Here is a 24,123-nt window from a genome sequence, read left to right as displayed (position 1 = left end):
AATAAGTTCTCTTGGTTCTTGACTGGATATTTAACTTCAAACATTGTTGCATATTAACAGTCTGACTAAGCATACTAGTAATGTAAGTTAGACAGCAGATTATCATTCAATAAACGGTTTTACATGTGAAATGTGGTGTAAACCTTTACTCTTCCTAGTACGCAGAGTTTCAGCTTCAACGCAATTATCGTGTGGTATACGTCGTTAAACAATACTGGAATTTTTCTTAAGGTTAGCGTCTATGTCATTTTTCTCTGAGCCAGCCGGCGCAAGCGGCTGCCTGCGGTGCGAGTTATTGTCTGTTCCTTTGTTGGCGTGCATCGTTATTTGGATTAGGAGACCTAACTTCTACAAATTCACCTTGACGAGAAGGCCCTGCTCTGTTTGAATCCCGCCAGTTCTGATGCAGTTCAGGTCTATCGTTACGATCATATCGTCTGTCGTCATGTCGGTAGATGCCATAGTTTCTTTCTTGTCGGTCACGTGGTGGAGAATTTCTCCCTGAATCGAAACTGCGCGCTGGACCGTTGCGTCTAAAGTTATTCTGTCTCCCTTGATAGTATTTATTTTGGTTCCCATATTGTCTGTTTCTCTTATTGTCTCTGTGATAGTCATTACCACGGAAATGCGATCTTTTTCTGTAACTATTATTACTCTGCCAGCGGTTGTCATATGGGTGGTGTCTGTTTTGGTCACGATTTGTGTTGTGAGAATAGCCTTGTCGTGTCCAGTTATTACTTCTTTCATCGCGGATTTGCGACGGATGTGACCTGTAATTGTTGTGTTCCTGGTTTCGCGTTCCGCGATTGTCAGTGTCAATTTCTAATTCTTGTAACAGTCCCTGAAAAGCTTCAATGTCGTCTTTGCAACGTCCTGCTAAAATAATATGTCGTAAATGTTTAGGCAGTTTGATTAAGCAAATGCGGATGAGTTCTGAGGGGCTGTATGGGTTTGACAGGTATCGATTCTTGTGCAACATGTCTTCAAAATATTTCACAAGACTGGAAAATTCAGATTGTTCGAAGTGTTTCATCATTATGATGTTATGTTTTACACGGTCTTGTGTAGCTTGAGACCAATATGCTGAGAGGAAGGCATGGTAAAATTCACCCTCACTGTGGCAATCGTGAATGACCGATCGCATTCTTACAGCTGGTTCATTCTCTAAGTAGCCACACATAAATTCTAATCTGTGTTCTAACGACCAGTTGGGAGGAAAACAATGAGAGAATTGATGGAGCCATGCTTGTGGATGAATGTCGTTGCCAGAATTCTTAAATGTTTTGAATTTACGTGTAGTAATGAACAGCTTATAGTCAAAATCATCATGTCGGCGAGTCGCATATCGGTCATTGTTAGGTCGTGTCGGCCGTTCCATCTCAAAATTCGGTGCACATTGCCAATTTCTTTCATAACTTCCGAAATGCCCTGTGTTATTATTTTGTGTCTGTTCCGTATTTGTATGTCCCTCTTCCCGTATTGGGGCGCGAGTGTCCTCAGAAATACGTAATTCTTGTACTACTTGTGCCAACTGATCTTGCACTTCCCGGATTTCTCTTTTGTACTGTGTATTGATTTGATTTTGATTTTGTTTGAATTTTCTAATTTGTTCATACTCTTCAGTGTCCATGAAAGCTACAGGTGTTGTGTCATTCAGATCATCATCTACCTTTGTAGATAAGTTAGTGAACTGATCTGAAAGTTCGGCTACTTTATCCGATAGTGAAATCATTTCCTCTCTATGTTTTTCTGAACCAAGTTTCAGAGTGTCCATTTGTGTTGCAATCGTGTCTACTGTGACCTTTAAGTTTTCCTGAGTTTTTGCAAGTTGCATAACCGTATCGGTAGATGCAACTGAGTCAAATTTTGCTTGCAAGGTCTCATGATTTTCATGAACAATAGTTTGCAGTTCTTTTATAGCTGCTTCGTGATTCTGTAGTGCATTTTCATGACGCGAAAAAATAGGTTGGAAATGCTCACAAATTTGTGTTTTTACGTCATTACAGACTTTTTGACATTTCGATTCAATGTGATGTAACTCAGCAGTTAAATCCTCACGTGTTCGTTCAAGAGTTTGCTCCAATGAGTCTAACTTTTTAAGATTTTGTTCCATTGTGTCTAACTTTTTGAGATTTTGTTCCACTGTGTCTAACTTTTTAAGATTTTGTCCCATTTGTCTCTCATTTTGTTCCATTTGTTGCATTAATTGCAATAATAATGTATTAGTGTCTGGAATCTGTTTCTCTACGCTTTTCGGCAGCGCATTTGCACCGGCAACATTCACATTTTGACAAGCAGAAAATGCGTCTTGACTTATTTGAGAAAACGGTGATAACCCAAAACCTGAATCTACAGTATTTGCGAAATTGTGTCCTGTCATTTCGGATTCCTGAGACGAGCTGTTGCCGACCGATCGATCGATAATGCTTCCCTCTTCACTAATTGTTTCACTGTCCGTGCCATTGTTTGCCGCCCGCTCCATTTCCCTATGCACGATTACCAAATTACTACTTTGAACATCAGTTAATTCATTACTCTGCGGCGCTAACACACTGCCTTCGTCTTCACTGTCATTTCTCAGTTTACTTTGGAGCCTAGTATTACGTTTTTCACACGCCATTATTGTCAAAATATTTCACACGACAACACAGAAAAGCACAATTTGAAGAGCAAAAATAAGAGAACACATTAACATAACACTGAAAAAATATCTAGTTAATTGCACGCGCTGCTGAGAAATACTTGGTGTAAATCTACATGCATGCCACAACTGTTTTACTGTACAACAATGAAAGTCTGCAACTACAAAGGAGATTTTCTCTACAATTACGCGCTAGCAATAAACAAAATCTACACTAATTACACAAACTACAACAAAAAATCAGAAGATTCCAGTGAGGTATCCTTGGCTAAGGGTCGACATATGAAACTTTCCCTTTGAACAGTTTTATATAGGACTGTGCTTAACCTGACACACAATACTTTGTTAGCGCAACGCAATCTGACTTTCAAAATTCCCTACAAAAGAATGGCCCTGACTAACATTAAACTATACCTTTCACAAATCACTTACCTCACAAAAATCTTCGCTGCTCAAGCTACTGCAATACAGCAAGCGCCACTACTGCCAGCTAAATAAAAGATTCAAACTACTAAAGGCACTAACTACTGATAGGGATAGTTAGCAAATGAAAGATATTAATAGAGAACAAACAATGTATTTACCTTAATATCATCACAAGTCATAATATATATATCAGTTCATGACAAATTGCAAACCTCCGCCATCTCTCTCCCCACATCCACCACTGCTGGCGGCTCACCTCCAACTGCGCAACGCTACGCGCTGTTCACAAAGCCAGCTGCCTAACACTACAATGGCGAGTATTACAACAATGCAAAGCAGACACAGACTGCCCACAGCACAGCCAGTGATTGTCATACAGAGGTGGCGTTACCAATAAAAAACCTAAACAGCCTACTTACATAGAGAAAACATAAACAGCCTACTTACATAGAGAAAACATAAACAGCCTACTTACATAGAGAAAACATAAACAGCCTACTTACATAGTTACTACCGATTTCACGTAACGTAAATATACGAAAATGGCAGCACTGACAACGTCCTTTATCTTTTAAGCATAAATTGCGAACGCCCGCAGATAATCGATCTGCATCCGAGCAGATCTCTATCGGGGATTGTAATAGGCCATAGGGGGAGTCATTTTGTAGCGGATCTCTGCCCGGGTCAACGCTGGGCGACAGCGAACAACCATATAATCCGGAACCACATCGTTACTATGGGTTACAGAAGCCACCACTTCACACGAATATCTCCGTTTACAGCAAATTACGGGGCCAGAAGTTATCATTGGGGCAAGAGCACCTCTGGAAGCTTGGAAGTTGTCGCGTTGACTGATGACTCTAGAAACACGTCGGAGCACACCGATTTGGAACAAGAAAGTAGGAACTGTGAGGATGTACAGGGTGGTCCATTGATAGTGACCGGGCCAAATATCTCATGAAATAAGCTATTTAAAAAAAAAAACGCAGTTGATATCCGTTTGACCTATGCAGCGCCATCTAGCGGGCCAACCATAGCGCCATCTGGTTTCCCCCTTCAAGCTAGACGAGTGTCGTTCTTTGTAGTTTTTTCGTTTGAAGCTTATTTCGTGAGATATTTGGCCCGGTCACGATCAATGGACCATCCTGTATATCCCGATTGGCAGCAGAATGCCGTTCAGGAAGGCAGTGGAGATATTCTCAGGTGAAGGATGCTTACACGTGAAAGCCTGCCCTTCTACTTTTACTTTAATTTGGGAATCCATTAGAGGCCATGACCCCAGGTCTAGTGTCCTGAAATGTTACCGGTACCACTTTTATATCATATATGTACCACTTGCGAATAAGTACAGTTTGACTGACAATATCTAAGTTTCGAAATGCCAAGCACTTACACAAAGTGCAAAGGAGTAAACAAATGGGGTTAACCAGAATTAACCAAGATAAAACTAAAGTTAGAATCATCATTGTGGACCTCATGCACCGACGAACTGTGTGTGTAAAGCGATTACATCTTACAGGTACAAGTTGCTTTTGATGTACGAGAGTAAGTCAATTATTATCTGCAATTTAGTTATATTTTTGTTTATTTTGGTAGTACTGTCGTTTCACGTTGTGACGCATGCTTCGTATATTTGTTGTTACATCTCTGCAATTTTCAAGCTGCTAGGTTACTTTCGTTATCGCTGCCGTGCTGTTAATCATGGCTGCTCCGCTGTCTATTTGTACCAATGAAGAGCAACGTTCAGTGATCCGTTTTTTGTTGGCTGGCTCTCAGCACTATGGGACTTAACATCTGAGGTCATCAGTCCCCTAGAACTTAGAACTACTTAAACCTAACTAACCTAAGGACATCACACACATCCATGCCCGAGGCAGGATTCGAACCTGCGACCGTAGCAGTCGCGCCCGTTTTTTGTGGCCGGAAGGCGTATCAGGGGCCGAAATTCATTAAAGACTTTCGGTACAGTACGGGAACAGTGTTTTGCCACAACGGAGTACGTACGAATGCCTTGAAAAATTCCGAAATGGTCCCACAAGTGTTACGCACAATGAAGGAGCAGGACGACCGTTTACCGCCACAAATGAAGAAACCATTGCGCGTTCACGTGAAATGATTCTCTTAGACAGACGGTTAACTGTTGAAGAAGTGGCACATCGTCTGCGAATTAGTCACGGTTCTGCCTACGAAATCATCCACAACAGACTTGGGTTTCATAAAGGTGGGTCCCTAAATAACTCACACAGTTGCATAAACAAACGCGCTTGGACATCTGCAAAAAACATTTGGATCGCTATGGTAACGAAGCGGACAACTTCTTAGACGAGATCATTACTGATGACGAAACATAGATCCATCATTACGAGCCGGAGAGTAAACGGCAGAGTATGGAATGGAAATATCCAAATTCGCCGTGCAAGAAAAAGTTCAAGACCCAACCGTCCGCAGGAAAACTGATGCTTACGGCTTTTTGGGGCGCACAACGTCCAGTACTGGAACATTATGGGGAAAGGGGCACAACAATAAATAGTGTACATTACAGTGAGATGCTTACTGCCAGGCTAAATCCTGTTATTCGAAGCAAACGCCGAGGATTGCTGTCAAAAGGTGTGTTGTTGCACGACAATGCCCGTCCGCATACTGCTACCCACACTTCTGAAATGCCCCATAAACTCAAATTTGAAGTACTGGATCATCCTCCATACAGTCCCGATCTTTCTGACTATCACTTGTTTGTTCCACTCAAACAGGCATTAAGGGGCCATCGATTTGCCTCGGACGAAGCAGTGAAAGAAGCGGTGCATTCCTGGTTCATAGCTCAAACGAGAACCTTCTCCTATGAGGACATCAGGAAGCTTGTACAACGATGGACCAAGTGCGTTGAAACGCAACGAGACTATATCGAAAAATGATGTTCTTGTAAGTTTCCTATCTGATAACAATAAAATTTTGTAACTACTTTGCAGATAATAATTGACTTACTCTCGTATGTGCTCTGTGTTAGCTGTTAATAGTTTGAAAACACTGCGCTAGTGTGGTAAAAGAAATTATATCGATGTCTTCCTACTGGCTCGAAGTTGAACAGCGACACAGACTTCTCTACATAACTGAAGCACAGGGAGGCGCAGTTAGAAGTAGCCCGCTTCCCCTCTAGATGCGAATGCAGTATTTCGACTTTTGAAATAGAGTAAATAGCTATAAAATGGACAGTTTTATGCAATAATCGATTGATAGTATTTTTCTGTCAGCATTTCAGTTTATTTCATCAGTGAAGTTAGACGTTCCTCTTTGTGGTCTGCAAAGTGACTTTGAAATTGTCGAAGCGTATTTGAAAACATGTTCGATTAAGAGAACTCGCGAAATTTTCGGGGTCAAGTATCCGGATAGAGGACTACCAGCGAAGAGGGTAATACAGAGTCTCTATAAATATTGACACACCTACGGATCTGTGTAAAACTTAAAACGATGAAGAATTCCTTCTGTTCGCATACCAGACGTTATTGCAGACATTCGCCAAAGAATTATTCAAGGCGCAAAAAAGACTACACGTAAACTGCCTAACAGGCGTATGCAAGTAAGTAGGAGAAGTTGCCAGAGGATATTGAAAAGTCTTAATTTGAAGCCACATCGTGTGACGGTTGTGCAGCAGTTACGTCATCGATGACAGTGAGAAACGTTTACATTACTGCACGTGGCTTTTTAATAACCCAAGCAGGTGCTTTCTTATATCTACATCTGGATGGATACTCTGCAAATCACATTTAAGTGCCTGGCAGAGGGTTCATCGAACCACCTTCACAATTCTCTATTATTCCAATCTCGTTTAGCGCGCGGAAAGAACGAACAACTATATCTTTCCGTATGAGCTCTGATATCCCTCATTTTATCGTGGTGATCGTTTCTCCCTAAGTAGGTCGATGTCAACAAAACATTTTCGCGTTCGGAGGAGAAAGATGGTGATTGGAATTTCGAGAGAAGATTCCATCGCAACGAAAAACGCCATTCTTTTAATGATGTCCAGCCCAAATCCTGTATCACTTCTGTGGCACTCTCTCCCATATTTCGCGATAATACAAAACGTGCTGCCCTTCTTTGAACTTTTTTGATGTAATCCGTCAGTCCTAGCTGGTAACGGTCGAACACCACGCAGCAGTATTCTAAAAGAGGCAGTGTAGGCAGTCTCCGTAGTAGGTCTGTTACATTTTCTAAGTGTCCTGCCAATAAAACGCAGTCCTTGGTTAGCCTTCCCCACAACATTTTCTGTGTGTTCCTTCCAATTTAAGTTGCTCGTAATTGTAATACCTCGGTATTTAGTTGAATTTACGGCTTTTAGATTAGACTGATTTATCGTGTAACCGAAGTTTAACGAATTCCTTTTAGCACTCATGTGGATGACCTCATACTTTTCGTTATTCAGGGTCAACTGACAATTTTCGCACCATTCAGACATCTTTTCCAAATCGTTTTGCAATTTGATTTTGATCTTCTGATGACTTTATTAGTCGATAAACGACGGCGTCATGTGCAAACAACGTTATACGGCTGCTCAGATTGTCTCCCAAATCGTTTATATAGATAAGGAACAGCAAAGGGCCTATAACACTACCTTGGGGAACGCCAGAAATCACTTCTGTTTTACTCGATGACTTTCCGTCAATTACTACGAACTGTGACCTCTCTGACAGGAAATCACAAATCCAGTCACATAACTGAGACGATATTCCATAAGCACGCAATTTCACTACAAGCCGTTTGTGTGGTACAGTGTCAAAAGCATTCCGGAAATCCATAAATACGGAATCGATCTGAAATCCCTTGTCAATAGCACTCAACACTTCATGTGAATAAAGAGCTAGTTGTGTTTCAAAGGAAAGATGTTTTCTAAACCCATGTTGACTGTGTGTCAATAGACAGTTTTCTTCGAGGTAATTCATAATGTTTGAACACAATATACGTTCCAAAATATTGCTGCATATCGACGTTAACGATATGGGCCTGTAATTTAGAGGATTACTCCTACTGCCTTTCTTGACTACTGGTGCGACCTGTGCAACTTTCCAATCTTTGGGTACTGATCTTTCGTCGAGCGAATGGTTGTATACGATTGTTAAGTATGGAGCTAATGCATTAGCATACTCCGAAAGAAACTTAGTTGGTACACAGTCTGGACCAGAAGACTTGCTTTTATTAAGTGATTTAAGTTGCTTCACTACTCCGGGGATATTTACTTCGACGTTACTCATGTTAGCAGCTATTACATTGTGAGTGATGAAGCATGGTTTCAACTTTCCGATCATGTGAATTCACAGAACACGAGGTGGTGGGCAACGGAGAACCGTAGTACTGTGTGTCAGCAACCTTTCCACGATGAAAAAATGCACCAAACACTAATTTTAACAGGGCTAATTTTAACAGGGACGCGTATGATTGTCCTGATATTTTTTGACATACTACGGGGCTCATATATGGAACTCTCTGGTACGTTCTGTGCTCAACTCATTGAACAGGAAAGACAAGACTGCTTCTTCCAGCAAGATGGGGAAACCTGCCCCACGTCTAAAGTATCCCTGGAATGAGTTCACGATGTCTTCACCCAGGAACGAACTGTTAGAAAACATTTGTGGCCATCACGTTCGCCGGATCAAACAACATTTAATTTTTTCCTGTGGGGGCACTTGAACAGCAATACCTATGGAACAAATCCACACACAGCACAGGAACTGAAACACAATATCAGACGTGAAGTTGCCGCCATCGATATCCGAACCTTATGCAGAGTGTATCTGAATATGCTTAGACGTGGAGAGCTGCGTATTGGTATTTCAGCATCTTCTATAATTGTATTTTTCATTTTAAATAAATAGTAAGTCCATTTCAGCTCTTCGTTTCTGTAATTTCACTTCATTTCCTTTATACTTACAAGAGCTGCTTTTATCTGCGCTGGTCGAGCGGTTCTAGGCGCTTCAGTCCGGAACTACGCAGCTGCTACGGTCGCAGGTTCGAACCCTGCCTCGGGCTTGGATATGTGTGATGCCCTTAGGTTTAGTTAGGTTTAAGTAGTTCTAAGTCTAGGGGATTGATGACCTCAGCTGTTAAGTCCCATAGTGCTTGGAGCCATTTGATTTTTCATCTGCGCCACCCTGTACATTCGCATGGTATGACTGGCTGGTCCCTAAAGATGGATGCTTAGCCGCCTGTTTGCAAGTTCTTGCAATTGGACGCCGCTCGTTGGTTTATGTTTTATTTATTTATTTATTTATTGTTCCGTGGGACCAAATTAAGGAGAAGTCTCCATGGTCATGGAACGAGTCAATACACGAAATTATAACACGATAGTGGAAACAGATAAAATGAAATACAAGAAACGCATTCAGGTGACAATTCGTAAGTTTAAATAAAGAAAATCAACAATGTAACACTGGAATTTGCTTAATTTTTCAGCTCTTCCAGGAGCTCCTCGACAGAATAGAAGTGGTGAGCCATGAGGAAACTCTTCAGTTTAGACTTAAAAGCGTTTGGGCTACTGCTAAGATTTTTGAGTTCTTGTGGTAACTTGATGAAAATGGATGCAGCAGAATAGTGCACTCCTTTCTGCACAGGAGTCAAGGAAGTGCATTCCACATGCAGATTTGATTTCTGCCTAGTATTAACTGAGTGAAAGCTGCTAACTCTTGGGAATAAGCTAATATTGCTAACAACAAACGACATTAAAGAAAATACATACTGTGAGGGCAATGTCAGAATTCCCAGACTATTGAATAGGGGTCGACAAGAGGTTCTCGAACTTACACCACATATAGCTCGAACAGCCCGTTTTTGAGCCAAAAATACCATTTTTGAATCAGAGGATTACCCCAAAAAATAATACCACATGACATAAGCGTATGAAAATATGCGAAGTAGACTACTTTTCGTGTTGAAATGTCACTTATTTCAGATACTGTTCTAATGGTAAATAAAGCAGCATTTAGTTTCTGAACAAGATCCTGAACATGGGCTTTCCACAACAGCTTACTATCTATCCGAACGCCTAGGAACTTGAACTGTTCCGTCTCGCTTATAATATGCCATTCTATCTGATCAAAGTATCAGTTCTTGTTGAATTGTGAGTTAGAAACTGTAAAAACTGAGTCTTACTGTGATTTAGCATCAATTTATTTTCCACAAGCCACGAACTTATTTCATGAACTACATTATTTGATAATGTTTCAATATTAAACACAAGATTCTTCATGACCAAGCTGGTGTCATCAGCAAACAGAAATATTTTTGAATCACCTGTAATAATAGAAGGCATATCATTTATCTAAATAAGAAACAGAAGTGGCCCCAGCACCGATCCTTGGGGAACGGCCCATTTAACAGTGTCCCATTGGGACTGAACATCACTACCACTCTCAATATTGCGGAGAATTACCTTCTGCTTTCTGTTCTGAAAGTAAGAGGCGAACCAATTGTAAGCTACTCCCCTTACTCCATAATGGTCCAACTTCTGCAGTAATATTTTGTGGTCAACACAGTCAAAAGCCTTCGTTAAATCAAAGAAAACACCTAGCGTTCGCAACCTTTTATTTGATCCGTCCAAAACCTCACAGAGAAAAGAGAATATAGCATTTTCAGTTGTTAAACCATTTCTAAAACCAAACTGTACAGTTGACAGCAAATTATGTGAATTTAAATGCTCCAGTAACCTTGTATATACAACCTTCTCGATAACTTTAGCAAACACCGATGGCATAGAAATAGGTCTATAATTGTCAACATTATCCCTGTCTCCCTTTTTATAAACTGGCTTCACTACCAAGTACTTTAATCGGTCAGGAAACCGACCACTCCTAAAGGAAAAGTTACAGATATGGCTAAGTACTGGGCTAACACACATAGAACAATACCTCAGTATTCTGCTTGATACCCCGTCATATCCATGAGAGTTCTTGGTCTTTAGTGATTTAATTATTAACTCAATCTCCCTCTTGTCAGTATCATGGAGGAGCATTTCAGGTAACAGTCTCGGAACACTTTTTTCTACGAGCGCTATATGATTCCCTGTTGGGACTAGGTTTCTATTTAGTTCACCTGCTATATTCAGAAAGTGATTATTAAATTCTGTATATATATGCGATTTATCAATAACACGGACATTCCCACTACGCACTGATTCTATATCCTCGACCTGTCTCTGCAGACCAGACACTTCCTTTACGACTGACCATATGGTTTTAATTTTATCCTGAGACTTAGCTATTCTATCTGCATGCCACATACTTTTTGCCTTCCTAATAACTTTTTTAAGCACCTTACAATACTGTTTGTAAAGGGCTAGTTCATTTAGATTGTGACTGTTTCTAACGTTTTGATATAATTGCCACTTTGTTCTACAAGATATTCTTATACCTTTAGTCAGCCACCCAGGCTGCCTCTTTGTGCTAGTACCCTGTTTTGAACGTTCTAACGGAAAGCAACTTTCAAAGAGCACGTGAAAAGTCTGGAGGAAAGCATTATATTTATCGTCTACTGTATCAGCACTATAAACATCTTGCTACTCTTGTTCCTTGATAAGATTTACAAAGGTCTCTACAGCAACTGGATCAGATTTCCTAAAAAGTTGATAACTATATTTAACATGTGTTGCAGCACAAAAATCTTTTAGAGTTAAAACTTGTGCATCATGATCTGAAAGGCCATTCACTATTTTGCTAACAGAATGCCCTTCTAGTAATGAGGAATGAACAAAAATGTAGTCTATGGTTGTTCTACTTTTCCCTTGCACTCTCGTTGGAAAGAATACGGTTTGCATAAGATTATATGAATTAAGGAGGTCTACCAGCATCCTTTTCCTTAACCTAATCGGGTAGTCCTACTGGGAAAAGTCGGACTACGGTTTATCATGGAATCCGAACCAAGCGTCATTCCAAGCATATCTTTACGTCATCAGGAGGTGAAGGCGAGTGTAAAAGTATACCGAAACATTTCCATCGTCCGGACGGGATTCGATCAAGAGACCTCTCAGTTTCCAGTAACGCTCGTTACCACCAGATCACGAGACCCGACTTTCATAGCAAAAAAATATTATTTAATAAACCTGAAATCTCCGCTTAAGGCAGATTATCTCAGTCCAGATAGAAATACAACTAAAATGAGTGTGGTACGTTAAGAGGACGTGGATATTACCTGAGCGCTTGTGGAGGAATGGAGTATGTGAAGCTTGGAGCAGAGGGTGTTAAGGTATGGGGGTGTTTTCCATGGTTCGGGTGCGGTACACTTAATGCGCTAAGTCTAGTGCAAATGTGCAAAGCTAGCAGGGATTGTGAAACGATTTATGTGGTCTAGTTTTCCTGTTGTTTGGCTCCCATCAAAGTTCACACGGCCTATCAAGACAAGCCTTGCACTTCGAACTGACAGGTCTACTACCTCAGCAGACAAAACACTATGTGGTCAAAAGTACTCGGACACCCCCAAAAACATACGTTTTTCATTTTAGGTGCATTGTGCTGCCACCTGCTGCAAGGTACCCCTTATCAGCGACCTCAGTAGTGATTAGACATCGTGAGAGAGCAGAATGGGGCGCTCCGCGGAACTCACGGACTTCGAACGTGGTCAGGTGATTGGGTGTCACGTTTATCATACGTCTGTAGGCGAGATTTCCACCTCCTAAACATCCCTAGGTCCACTGTTTCCGATGTGATATTGAAGTGGAAACGTGAAGGGACACGTAGAGCACAAAAGAGTACAGGCCGACCTCGTCTGTTGACTGACAGAGACCGCCACAGTTGAGGAGGATCATAATGTGTAATAGGTAGACATCTATTCAGACCATCACACAGGAATTCGAAACGGCATCAAAATCCACTGCAAGTACTATGAGAATTAGGCGGGAGGCGAGAAAACTTAGATTTCATGATCGGGCGGCTGCTGATAAACCACAAATCACGCCGCTAACTGCCAAATGACGCCTCGCTTGGTGAAAGGAGCGTTAACATTGGCCTAATTAATAGTAGAAAAACGTTGTGTGGAGTGACGAATCACGGTACACAATGTGTCGAACCGGTGACAGGGTGTTGGTATGACGAACGCCCGAAACGTCATCTGCCAGCGTGTGTAGCGCCAACACTAAATTTCGGAGGCGGCGCTGTTATGGTGCGGTCGTGTTTTTCATGGAAGGGGCTTGCACCACTTGTTGTTTTGCGTGGCACTGTCGCAGTACAGGCCTACACTGATGTTTAAAGCACCTTCTTGCTTCCCACTGTTGAAGAGCAATTCGGGGATGGCGATTGCATCTTTTAACACAATCGAGCACCTGTTCATAATGCACAGCCTGTGGCGGAGTGGTTACACGACAATGACATACCTGTAATGGACTGGCCTGCAAAGAGTCCTGACCTGAATCCTATAGAACACCTTTGGGATGTTTTGGAACGCCGACTTCGTACCAGGCCTCACCGACGGACATCGATAGCTCTCCTCAGTGCAGCCCTCCGTGAAGAATGGGCTGCCGTTCCCCAAGAAACCTTCCAGCACCTCAATGAACGTATGCCCGCGAGAGTGAAAGCTGTCATCAGGGCTAAGGGTGGGCCAACACCATGGTGAATTCCAGCATTACCGATGGAGGGCGCCACGAACTTGTAAGACATTTTCAATCAGGTGTCCGGATACTTTTGATCACGTAGAGTAGGTGACTACAGATCTTTGAAGTAGATCGTCACACACACGAATTCATGGGATGAAAGGCGCTTCTCGCCACGTCAGACGCCTTCCATATGACATGAAATGGGGCACATGATGCATACGCCCAAGTCCTTCACATGAGCCATACGAGAACCCATTGTCTGGTTATCTACATCCGTATTTTCACTTTACAGCATTGAATATTACAGTATTACTCAAAGTCACTAGACGACGGATGCTGTTACCGTATTGCCCATTAAGGGTGGGAAGGGAACTAGTGGTGATTGATATACAACGATCACAAAGGCTCTAGGGAAGAGATTGGGAAGGTTAACTGAGCGCTGGTAAGTACGCGGATGTGAGCGAGAGGTGGGAACTGTCTTGGGTGGTGTGAGGCTTTCGCTGCGGCAACAGGAGGTGTGCTGGTATAATGGAACCATGGTCCAGGTGCAAAACTCCATGTGTTTAAATAGTGAAAATCTGAATCAGGATTAACTGTGAGACAGACACAGTTCCTTAAGACACAAACAACATTACAACATGCAAATGGATTAGCAAACGCAAGGAAACGTTATAGCCACAGCTGCAGATCCTCAAGGTGGGAACTGCCTAATATCAAGAATGCAAATGTTTAAGGTGTTAACAAAAACACGATTTGAATGAATATATTAATTTATTCACATAAACTACAAAAATGAAAACGTACATGTCTCATAAAACAAAGTTAAAACCACGAAATCTGTACCATAAACTTCAAATAAGATTAACTCTTTGTTCTCAAAGCTGAAATGGGCACCTATAAACGCAGCTGAAGTTCTGAAATAACTCAAGTTTTCCTACTACACGAGTACAGTGACTACTTGGCAGAGTGTTAGCCTGAAAATACACATGCATCTGCTAATGTACTGATGGACTTGGAACAGCTAATTGCAATGCTAAGAGAGAATGCTAGTCAGAGATAATCATAGCTCGACAGTGCTGCAGTTTCTGCTCACGATAAATTATCGGCATAAGACGAGCAGGGCGTTGCCTTCATCTCTGGTTGTCTGCCATATGGTGCTAGACAACCACTGCTGCAGACTCGACACTCGATCATTGGGCCTCTAATCGAATGCTACAGTGGAGACTGCAGCCTGCAGAGATGTGTTCTGCGTCAAGACCCACGTTGAAGCCCTTCTTATCTATCAGAATCTAACAGCCTGTTCTTTCCTTTCCTCCAAGAAAAACGGACTAACCATCATTTTACAAGAATTATTGAGCAAAAATCCCAAGAGAGAATATCATATAAGGAACTTCAACGACTTCTCTATCCTTCTCTCTTCTCCAAAAAGCTTTATGTGATCTGGCCTCATGACATCACCTTATTTTTCCAGTTGCGTTTTGCTTCCAGCAGCTAGCCTCGTTTCTCAGGTCCCGGGAAAGTTAAAAACTGTGCCCGAGGCTAGTTGCTAATTCCGTGGCGTCGTCATGTTCATCCAGAAAGCTGGAGATTCCCATCTGCTGAAGGTGCTTTTCTGAACATGGGAGAGTGCCAGCCTCCTGCTGATACAAATTCTTTCTCCCATCCTACAACTCTGCTCTCCCGGCGAGCGTGGAAACGTGCTATATAGCAGAACAAAAGCTGCCCTCCACTAGGGGACCGCAACTTTCACCTTGACAACACGACCCTCGCTACCAGGCTACCTAGGTATGACACAGTTTTATCATAAATTCATTATAGGGCAAGCATTTAACGATCCTCATTTGAATAATTTGCAATTCCTTAGTTTGACACTACGAAAGCCATTCAAGGCTGTAGCAAGGTATTGCAGTTTTTGTGGGTGATCAGCCACTTGTAGTAAAAGACAGTAAAAGTACAATATATCTACAAATAGTGTGTCCCAGACAACAGTATGTGAGATGCGTAGTGGTGTGTGGGTCTGTTATAACTGAAAGCATGTTTGTTACCAACACTAAAGTACAGCCGAAGCAGAACTGAGCTCCTGGATGGAGAGTGCTGCTATTTGTATAAACATCGAATATTTCAGAAAATACGAGCATTAAAAACTTAAGAGATTTCGTGAACCTTCAATAAATGCAAATACTAGATAAAAAATAATTTCTGGTGGTCAAGTTTGAACCAGTTACCTACAGCACGCCAGCCAGCAATACTAACCGCCGCGCTACGTTGTATATAATACAACTCGATGTAACATTGCTAGAATTTGTGGCACCTACACCAAACAGGACTAAGTGGAATATTGAAAAAAGAAGGACGGCAAGAATGGTCGCAGGTATATTTGACTCTTGGAAGAGTAACAGGGACATTCTGAAAAACTTGATCTGGAAGATGCCTGAAGGGGGACGTCAACTATCCAGTGAAAAAATACAAAAATTCAAGGACTATGTTCAATTGAGGACTCTAGTAATGTACTACAACCCCCTACATATCGCTTAAGTAGCGATCACGAAGGAACAATCAGACTAACTATGGCTTGCACAGCTCGTTTAGCAACCATTCTTCCTGTGCTCCGTTCATCAATGGAACTGTAAGAATATCTAATAATATGGGAGCCACCTGCTGCCAAGCCCGTGACGGTAGTTTGCAGAGTGTAGTTGTACGTGTGGATGTTGAAGTTATAAAACTAATTATCTCGATTAGCTTCAAAAATTTTGGTTTTTTATGTCTTTTCAGGCAGGATGAGAAGTTTGATGTCGTGATCTTGGAGGCGGCCCCCACTTTCTGCTACTTTGGTTTCATCCACAAACTGGGGTCGCCGCCTGTCATCGGCTTCCTTTCGATGGGGATGACTGGCGGGATCAGTGCCCTCATGGGTGACACTGTGAATCCGTCGTACATGCCAGAGATCCTGGCACCGTACACAGACCACATGGATTTCTGGCAGAGAATGGACAACTTTCTTTCCCTGTTCAGGCAAGCGCGCTCTGGTGCGAGTGTCATTCTGCCTGTACATGAGAGGATTATACGGAAGCATTTTGGACCAGATGTTCCTAGTCTCATGGACATGATGCGTAACATGAGTCTTTTCCTGGCGAACAACCACTTCAGTGCCAATTACCCGCACCCACGTCTGCCCAATGTAATAGAAATGACTGGCCTTCACATCGAAAAGGAACGGAAGCCCTTACCGAAGGTAAGTGTTACCTGATTTATCAAAACATCCTATAAACGTGTTATTTTATTCATGTTGAATCTTGTGAACTCTGCGGCCGTTAATGATAGTTGATGAATGACGCAACTAGTCACAAATACATTTCAAATGTTTTCTTTTAGTACCATAACCGGTTTCGAGCTACCATGCCCATCTTCAGAGGGCTAATATTTTTTCGTACATAGATGTTTTGACCAACAGCATGTCGTCTAATTCCACTCTGCACAAGAATATTTGAGTATTTAGTGCCTCTTTGTAAGTTCTTTCATTAATAACAATACACTTAAGTTCTTGTATTTATTTATGAATGGTGCAAAATAGTAATGTTGACTTACATAAGTTTCAGTAGATGCCAGTTTGTTTGTTGCAGTCCATGTGGTTTTCCAGCTCGATCTATACGTTGCTGAATTCCACACAGTACACGTATTTTGCATGAATTACTGTGGCATACTTCAAAATATTCTTAATGTCAATCTTGAGCATCACACATGTGCTATATGCTTCGTGTTTTTGTTTACGATGCAAAGATTATTATTAAGGGAAGATACAAAGATATCAGTCATTAAATATTGGCCAAGGATGTAAACAGAGGAAAGATGAAGTGTGGGATGTGCAAAATACAACACGTTAACAACAGAGAAATATTTTATGTTTGCACTCTAAGAGTAAACTTATTATTAAAACAGAATAGAACAGATTATTTTTAGTAGTTTTTTTTACTGTCTGTGGAAATTATTGACTAAATACTGCAAAGCCAACTGCTTGCATATTATAAAGCAGATACATATGTACACACCTTTATGTCTACAGATATTTGTTTATCATTACAGTTTATGTGTTAGTTGCAGGAAATAAAAAATTAAAAAGTTAGAGCGTGGGATGCTGGTTATGGCAAAAGAAATAAAACATTTAAAAATATTTGTGTCTGGTGAGTCATTCGCCAACTATCCTACAAAAACTGTAAAAAATCGATATGGAACTTGGCTGATTCTCATCTGGTATCTCTACTAACGTAGCTTTTCGTTGCCGGTGTCAAGATCAATTAAAAAAGGTCCGAGTTGCGGGCTTTCTAAACAACTACTCACCCTCAGACTCAACGTTGCAATATTAAAAGTTTTGGCTGGTTTCGTTGTCTAGGGGCTGGGATACGTAGTTGCCGCATTACAAGCCAAATACTGCTGAGTCTACAGTATACAATATGAATAGATACATGAATGGAATGGTCGAAGGTTCCTATCAGTTGGCAATTTTGAACGCAAACACAGACGTTTATAAATGAAAAATTGTAATTAAATAAAATTTGCAGGTACTATCTTAACGACTTTAAATGATGAGTACGATAATTAGAAGTACTTTTGAGAATGTAGTAGATTTCTGCAAAGCAATTATTGGTGTAGATGGTCCAGCAATTAAATAAATCATAAGTTGAATAACAGGGGAAACAATAGATTCCTACTGTACGTAATTAGTTATGAACAACAAAGCTCGCGAGATATTCACTTCTAAGCGTACACCACGTCTTCACTGTAGAAGCCACGGAAATCTCACAAATGCACAAGTCAGCACTACGAAATATTGCTATTTGCCGCGACCACGCGTAAACTGCTCCACTCTCTCCCGGTCCGTCTATCGACTGTGCGTCCGTCGCGCTGTGCTGTCCGCGTCCAGCACTCACTCCCGTGTCCAGTCCCGTACCGCCCAGCACTCCGCACTGCCCGAACTTTCTGTGTTCTCCTCTCCCGAACTCGCTTCCACCCAGTCTCCCCATTCACAAGCGCTGTGATTGGCTAGAGCGTTCGTGCCATGTCTTCTAGCCAAAGAACACTCAAAAACATAATGAAACATATTCGAAATAGTGGTTTTACATTTAAATACTTGAAATTAAATAAATGTTCCGGCGGCTGGACCATAAACACGTTCTAACACACTTTATTAAATACATAAACAATTAAATAAACGTATATCAAAAGAAAAGAAGCAAAAGGTAGGTAAGGAGCCTAATGTCTGTGATTTTTTAAAACACAGTAAATAATTGACCAGTTTCTTCATCAATAGCATATATCGGATATTAACAAAGACATAGATGAATCAATATATTTATAAGCATGCTGTTACCGTTTTTTCGTGTACATGTGGAGTACTTACGGCCTGACGCGATCGATAGTTCAAATGGTTTAAATGGCTCTGAGCACTATGGGACTCAACATCTTAGGTCATAAGTCCCCTAGAACTTAGAACTACTTAAACCTAACTAACCTAAGGACATCACACACACCCATGCCCGAGGCAGGATTCGAACCTGCGACCGTAGCAGCCCCGCGGTTCCGGACTGCAGCGCCAGAACCGCACGGCCACCGCGGCCGGCCGATCGATAGTAATCGGCCACTTTGACCTCCAATAACTCATGTACTATTTAAATTACATGCTTGTAATTCATACCAATTTAGGTTTACACTAACAGCTTTCTAAAGACACGGCAATCGACAAAATCGGATGAAGCGTTTATATTTCGGAAATTCGTTGCTAGGTATTACTTGTATAACTTACCGTGAGATACTAAACTTTAAACTAATAAAGATATTGGAAATCTGATTACACCATCAGAATCGTCGTGCAAGTAATGGTAATGTACATGTTTCTTTTTGAGGTATCATGATTCATCTGGCTACTATTAATTTCTATACGAACTGTGAAATGTCTGCTATTATGGTTTCACAAAGTGCGCCATCTTTGACACTCCCGACATAGGCATCTCCTTCATCGACACAAAGCACCGTCGACCGCCGACCGCCGACCGGCCCGTGCGGCCACTGCTTCCTCAGAACTTGGAACATTTTCAGGGCGGGACGACTCGCCCGTTACCTCACAGAGTGTATGACCGCGTCATCATGCTGCTATACTGAACACCGTTTCGACCACTAGTACAAGAGTAGCTTTCGTAAAGGTGAGGGGCTTACAACTTAACCAGTGCACTTGAGTTCTTATACTGGTATCCTAATGTTTCATCCTGATCCTATTTTCAATTTGTCAAGAATCTTATAAAATTCGTATTGTTAATGGGTGTCATGAATTGGAAAGACAGGACAAATTATCCTTTGTTAATTCTACTTTTTATTTGAACTTCCATTGGGCGATACTGTCGGCTGAAGAGCAAACTACTTCAGTGACTCGATACTACTGCCGCGAGCCTGGTGGCGTCTAACCTTGTGAGACTGCGAGGTGCCGGGGCTAGCAGTGTATTTAACACTAAATTCGTCTAGAATCTTCATAGGTAATGATGCTCTAAGCCCCCCACTTTTCTAACTCCGACTTTTGCTGTTGCACATGGATTAAGAAGAAACGCGAACTGACTGTAATCGACCCTGCAAGTGGAGTAGAAAAGAGTTTGGCACCTGCAATAATTTAATTTGATACAAATTAATTTAATAAAGGAAAGTTTCATTAATGTAGTGAGAAATGAAAGGGTTGCTCTACCGATCTACAGAATGAAAGTTCTGTCCAAAATAACAATTTGATTTATTATGACTAAACTCAAAACAATAAACAAAACACATGAAATATTTACAGTACGTCAAATTGGATACTCAAATAAATGCTGTGAAGGTGAAGTTGTCCATAAACTAGCTTGTGACATTTATGACCATGTGGTATGTGGAGCCAATTCCTTGCAACTCAAATCTTAAGAGAAACACCCAGCCAACCCAACATTAATTGCTGTTACAGTAGTGAGAACTCAGACAGTGAACACCCAAGACAGAACCACGTTATAAAATACGGGAACAGGCGCGTTCTGCTGAGCTCTGATTATCACCTAGCAAAATTCCCTAATCTGCCGGTGCTGCGGACATACATTACCAAGCTGTCTTCTTAACTGCAAGGACACGATCTGGCGTACTGGAGGCGATGGCTGGTAGCTTCGACGTCCCGTCGTGGTGATGATGATGTCGCGAGTATAGCCCGAAACAAATTATCCTGGTCTGGTTGTTCCAGACTAAAGACTTCCTAGCAATACAAATGCGCCTCTGAGGGAGATGAAGAAGGCTCACGACACAATCACTGACGGTGATTTTAACAAGTGAAGGTAACTCCGATACAGTCAACTTTAGCCGAAACTGCTCAAGACGGACAACATAGGCCACTTGTACGCAGAACGTTCAATTGCCAACTGTACTCGGAAAGTTACGTTAAAGTTGAGACCAGCAACTTCGTCAAACAGTTACAATTAAATGAAAGTATATGGGACAGCCAACGGAAGGCAGGTTGTCCAGAGCAGCGAGAGCTCAGTCTTGTAACCTACTCTGACTGAAAGCCGAGAGCCGACTCTCTCAAGAGCACCCGTACCAGCCGAACACAGAACATTCCCGCCACCACCACAGTGGTCGTGGTTAAACGTGCCAATCAGCAACTCGAAAACCGGTGGAAAATTTCACTCTATTGCCGAAGCACTACTATTACACCAATGGAGATACTTGGCGCCAATTTCTGCGCTGATTTTGCTACATCACGGACCTATCCCCTGGACAAGCCAATAACAGTTATGATTTTGCAGAATATGCGGGGATTTGCCCGCCATGACTGCCTGGGAACACAAGTCATTCCCACGTCTCGCTGGTAGCCCGTCAGAAAGTGTTTTCACTAAGTTTCTGCGAAGTAACGGAATCTCTAACCCCAGCCGCTCCTTCAGGCAACTGTGGGCATGTGACCCCCGCTCTTATGACAATGTCGGCGTCTGGACAGCATCTACTAGACTCCCTCACACCCGTCGGCATAACCCTTTGAAGATTGGCAGAACCCGCCTGTCACCGGACCACCCGGGTGACGAGAGACGCTGCGTGGGAAGTCTGCATGTGAAGGAATAGCAACTTTTCAACGCATGCAGTTAGAGAGGAAAATAATCATATCTTCTGAGTTCTCAATACTAGCCTTGTAATGACCATGCTCGGCTATACTTTCCCAAATCGAATTACTCAGAGTAAGATATAAATATGAGAGGCGGCAAGTCACTGTGTGCATCGTAAAGGCATGCCACTTCTCAAGACGACACAGCGCTCTTTGTGCCTTCGGTCCCAGCATTTAGGCCTTACACACTTTGGAACACAGGCGACGCAGTACACGGTAGCGCAGCGCAGGTGAAGCTACGAGAAACAGTGTCGCCGAGGGTTGAGAAACAGCTTCTCAGCCGGTATCGCACAGTATTTATTTGTGAAGCTATGGTTAAGCTCTAGAATCCTAATTCATAGTCGGATTCTGATGAGGAAATGGACTCTGATGTAACTATACAGCGCCATCAAAAAGTCGCAGACATATAAATAAATGTATCAGCAAATACTGGTTGCATTGCATTCGTTCGAGCAACAACCACAAGGTGGCACTACAGATATTATCGACAACGAACGAAGATGCCAGTGTAGTGTATGGAAGTCACGCGTCGTCTGTAATATTGCGCATTTCATTCTTTCGTAAACATGTCGTTTACCCAAGACCAAGAACTTTTCATTGTTTAACAGTGTTTTGCCAGATGTTCGTATGCATGGTTTTCGTGGGAAATATTCCGACACCGCAATGCTGAACAATTCCCGTTTCCGGGAACGTAGATCAGTTGCAGACGAGAAGAGAAGCGAACGCTAGAGATGAGGGACGTGATGCTGCGTTCGCCTTAAAAAAAATATGTGAGGAGACCATCTGTCCAATCTCAGATTTCGTAAGTTAGTGACGAGAAAATGACGCAGGAGTTGAAATTTCACGTGTACCGGTATCATCTTCGTAGTGCGCAGAAACTGAAGGCGCTGGATAAAGAAATGCGTCTAGCCTACTGTAGGGGCCACCCTCTGCCGGGCTGGAGACCACTACTAAATCGTCAGAATGCGGACCGAGGACCTGCGCTGCGTCGTTACACGCAGTGAAACAGCACTCAAAATTGAATAAAAATCTCTCGGTGTACATGCCGCGTCAATTCAGTATAAAACTCCAAGCTTTCGACCACTACCTCCATGGTCGCCGTCAGGGCTAAAACTGGCTGTCGTAAACTAGCGCGGCTCCTACTTTTATACGCTAAATTGTTGGCGCCTATAGTTGGTCACTGCCCACATCATATTAAGAATTCAGAAGTGTTTGTTGTATCATAAAACGGATGAAGATACGCCCAAATGATATCACGGTTAGCCTCGACGTGGTTTCTCTGTTCACCAAAGTACCTGTGGATGACACATTACAACCGTTGGTTGCTCATTTCTCCTCGGAAATTTTGAAGTTGTTCCGGCATACGTTGACGACCACTTACTTTTTATATAGTGGAAATTATTATGAAATGACGGATGGAACAGCCATGGGTTCGCCACTATCACCAGCAACAGCGAATTTTTTCAAGGAGGATTTTGAAGAACGAGCGTTGAGCATGCTCACCTCCGCCCATCATGCTTCTACAGATACGTCGGCGATATTTTTTTAATCTGGCCACATGGCAGTGACACTTTGCAGCAGTTCGTCGAACATTTGAATGGTGTACATCCAAACATAAAATTTACATTGGAGGTAGAGAAGGAAGTGATGTTACCTTTTTTAGATGCGGTGGTGGAGCGAAAACCGGATGGACGACTGGGCCATTCTGTGTACAGGAAGCCAACGCATACAGACTTATATTTGCATAGCCACAGCTTCCATCATCCGTCTCAGAAGAGAACTATGCTGAATACTTTAGTACACAGAGCCAGGACTATTTCCGACAAGGACCACCTCGGTCTCGAGATTAACCATTTGACGACTGTTTTCAAGAGGGATGGTTATTCTACTGGTGAAATTAAATCAGTAACGTCCAAGAAAGCAAGACACGATGCCGTCCATAAACAAGAAGAGGACCAACACATAGCGCGGCTTCCATTTTGCGGTGCTACAACAGGCAAGATAGGTGGAGTCCTAAAGAGGCTAGGAATAAAACCAGTTTTCCGTCCACCTAGAAAAATTAAGGAAAAGTTGAGACCAGTCAAAGATAGTCTCGGCTTGAGGGTGCCGGGAATTTATAGTATTCCTTGCGCATGCGGCAAGAACTACGTGAGCCAGTCTGTAAGAACCGTTGCCGACCGCTGCATCGAGCATCAGCGTCACCTGAAATACAGGTATTTGGCAAAATCAGCGATGGCTGAACTTAACAAGTATAAGATTTTATTTGAAGAAACGAGAGTAATAGCCCACGCATCGAATTACTGGGACTCTGTGATCCGGGAAGCAGTCGAAATTAGACTT

At 42.2% G+C, this 24,123-nt stretch overlaps 1 protein-coding gene across 1 annotated transcript in view; it reads left to right on the top strand.

The window, feature by feature from the left end:
• LOC124790028 (UDP-glucosyltransferase 2-like) overlaps positions 1-24,123 on the top strand; it is a 132,646-nt gene that overhangs the window by 89,027 nt on the left and 19,496 nt on the right. Inside the window, exon 4 of the mRNA XM_047257584.1 lies at positions 16,407-16,866. Within this exon, the coding sequence (XP_047113540.1) occupies positions 16,407-16,866 (460 nt within the window). The remainder of the gene's footprint in view (positions 1-16,406; positions 16,867-24,123) is intronic.

This window comes from Schistocerca piceifrons, chromosome 3, assembly GCF_021461385.2.
Source record: "Schistocerca piceifrons isolate TAMUIC-IGC-003096 chromosome 3, iqSchPice1.1, whole genome shotgun sequence".
Lineage (NCBI taxonomy): Eukaryota > Metazoa > Arthropoda > Insecta > Orthoptera > Acrididae > Schistocerca > Schistocerca piceifrons.
Note: the sequence above shows the minus strand (reverse complement) of the source record. Positions and strands in the feature narration are given on the sequence as shown.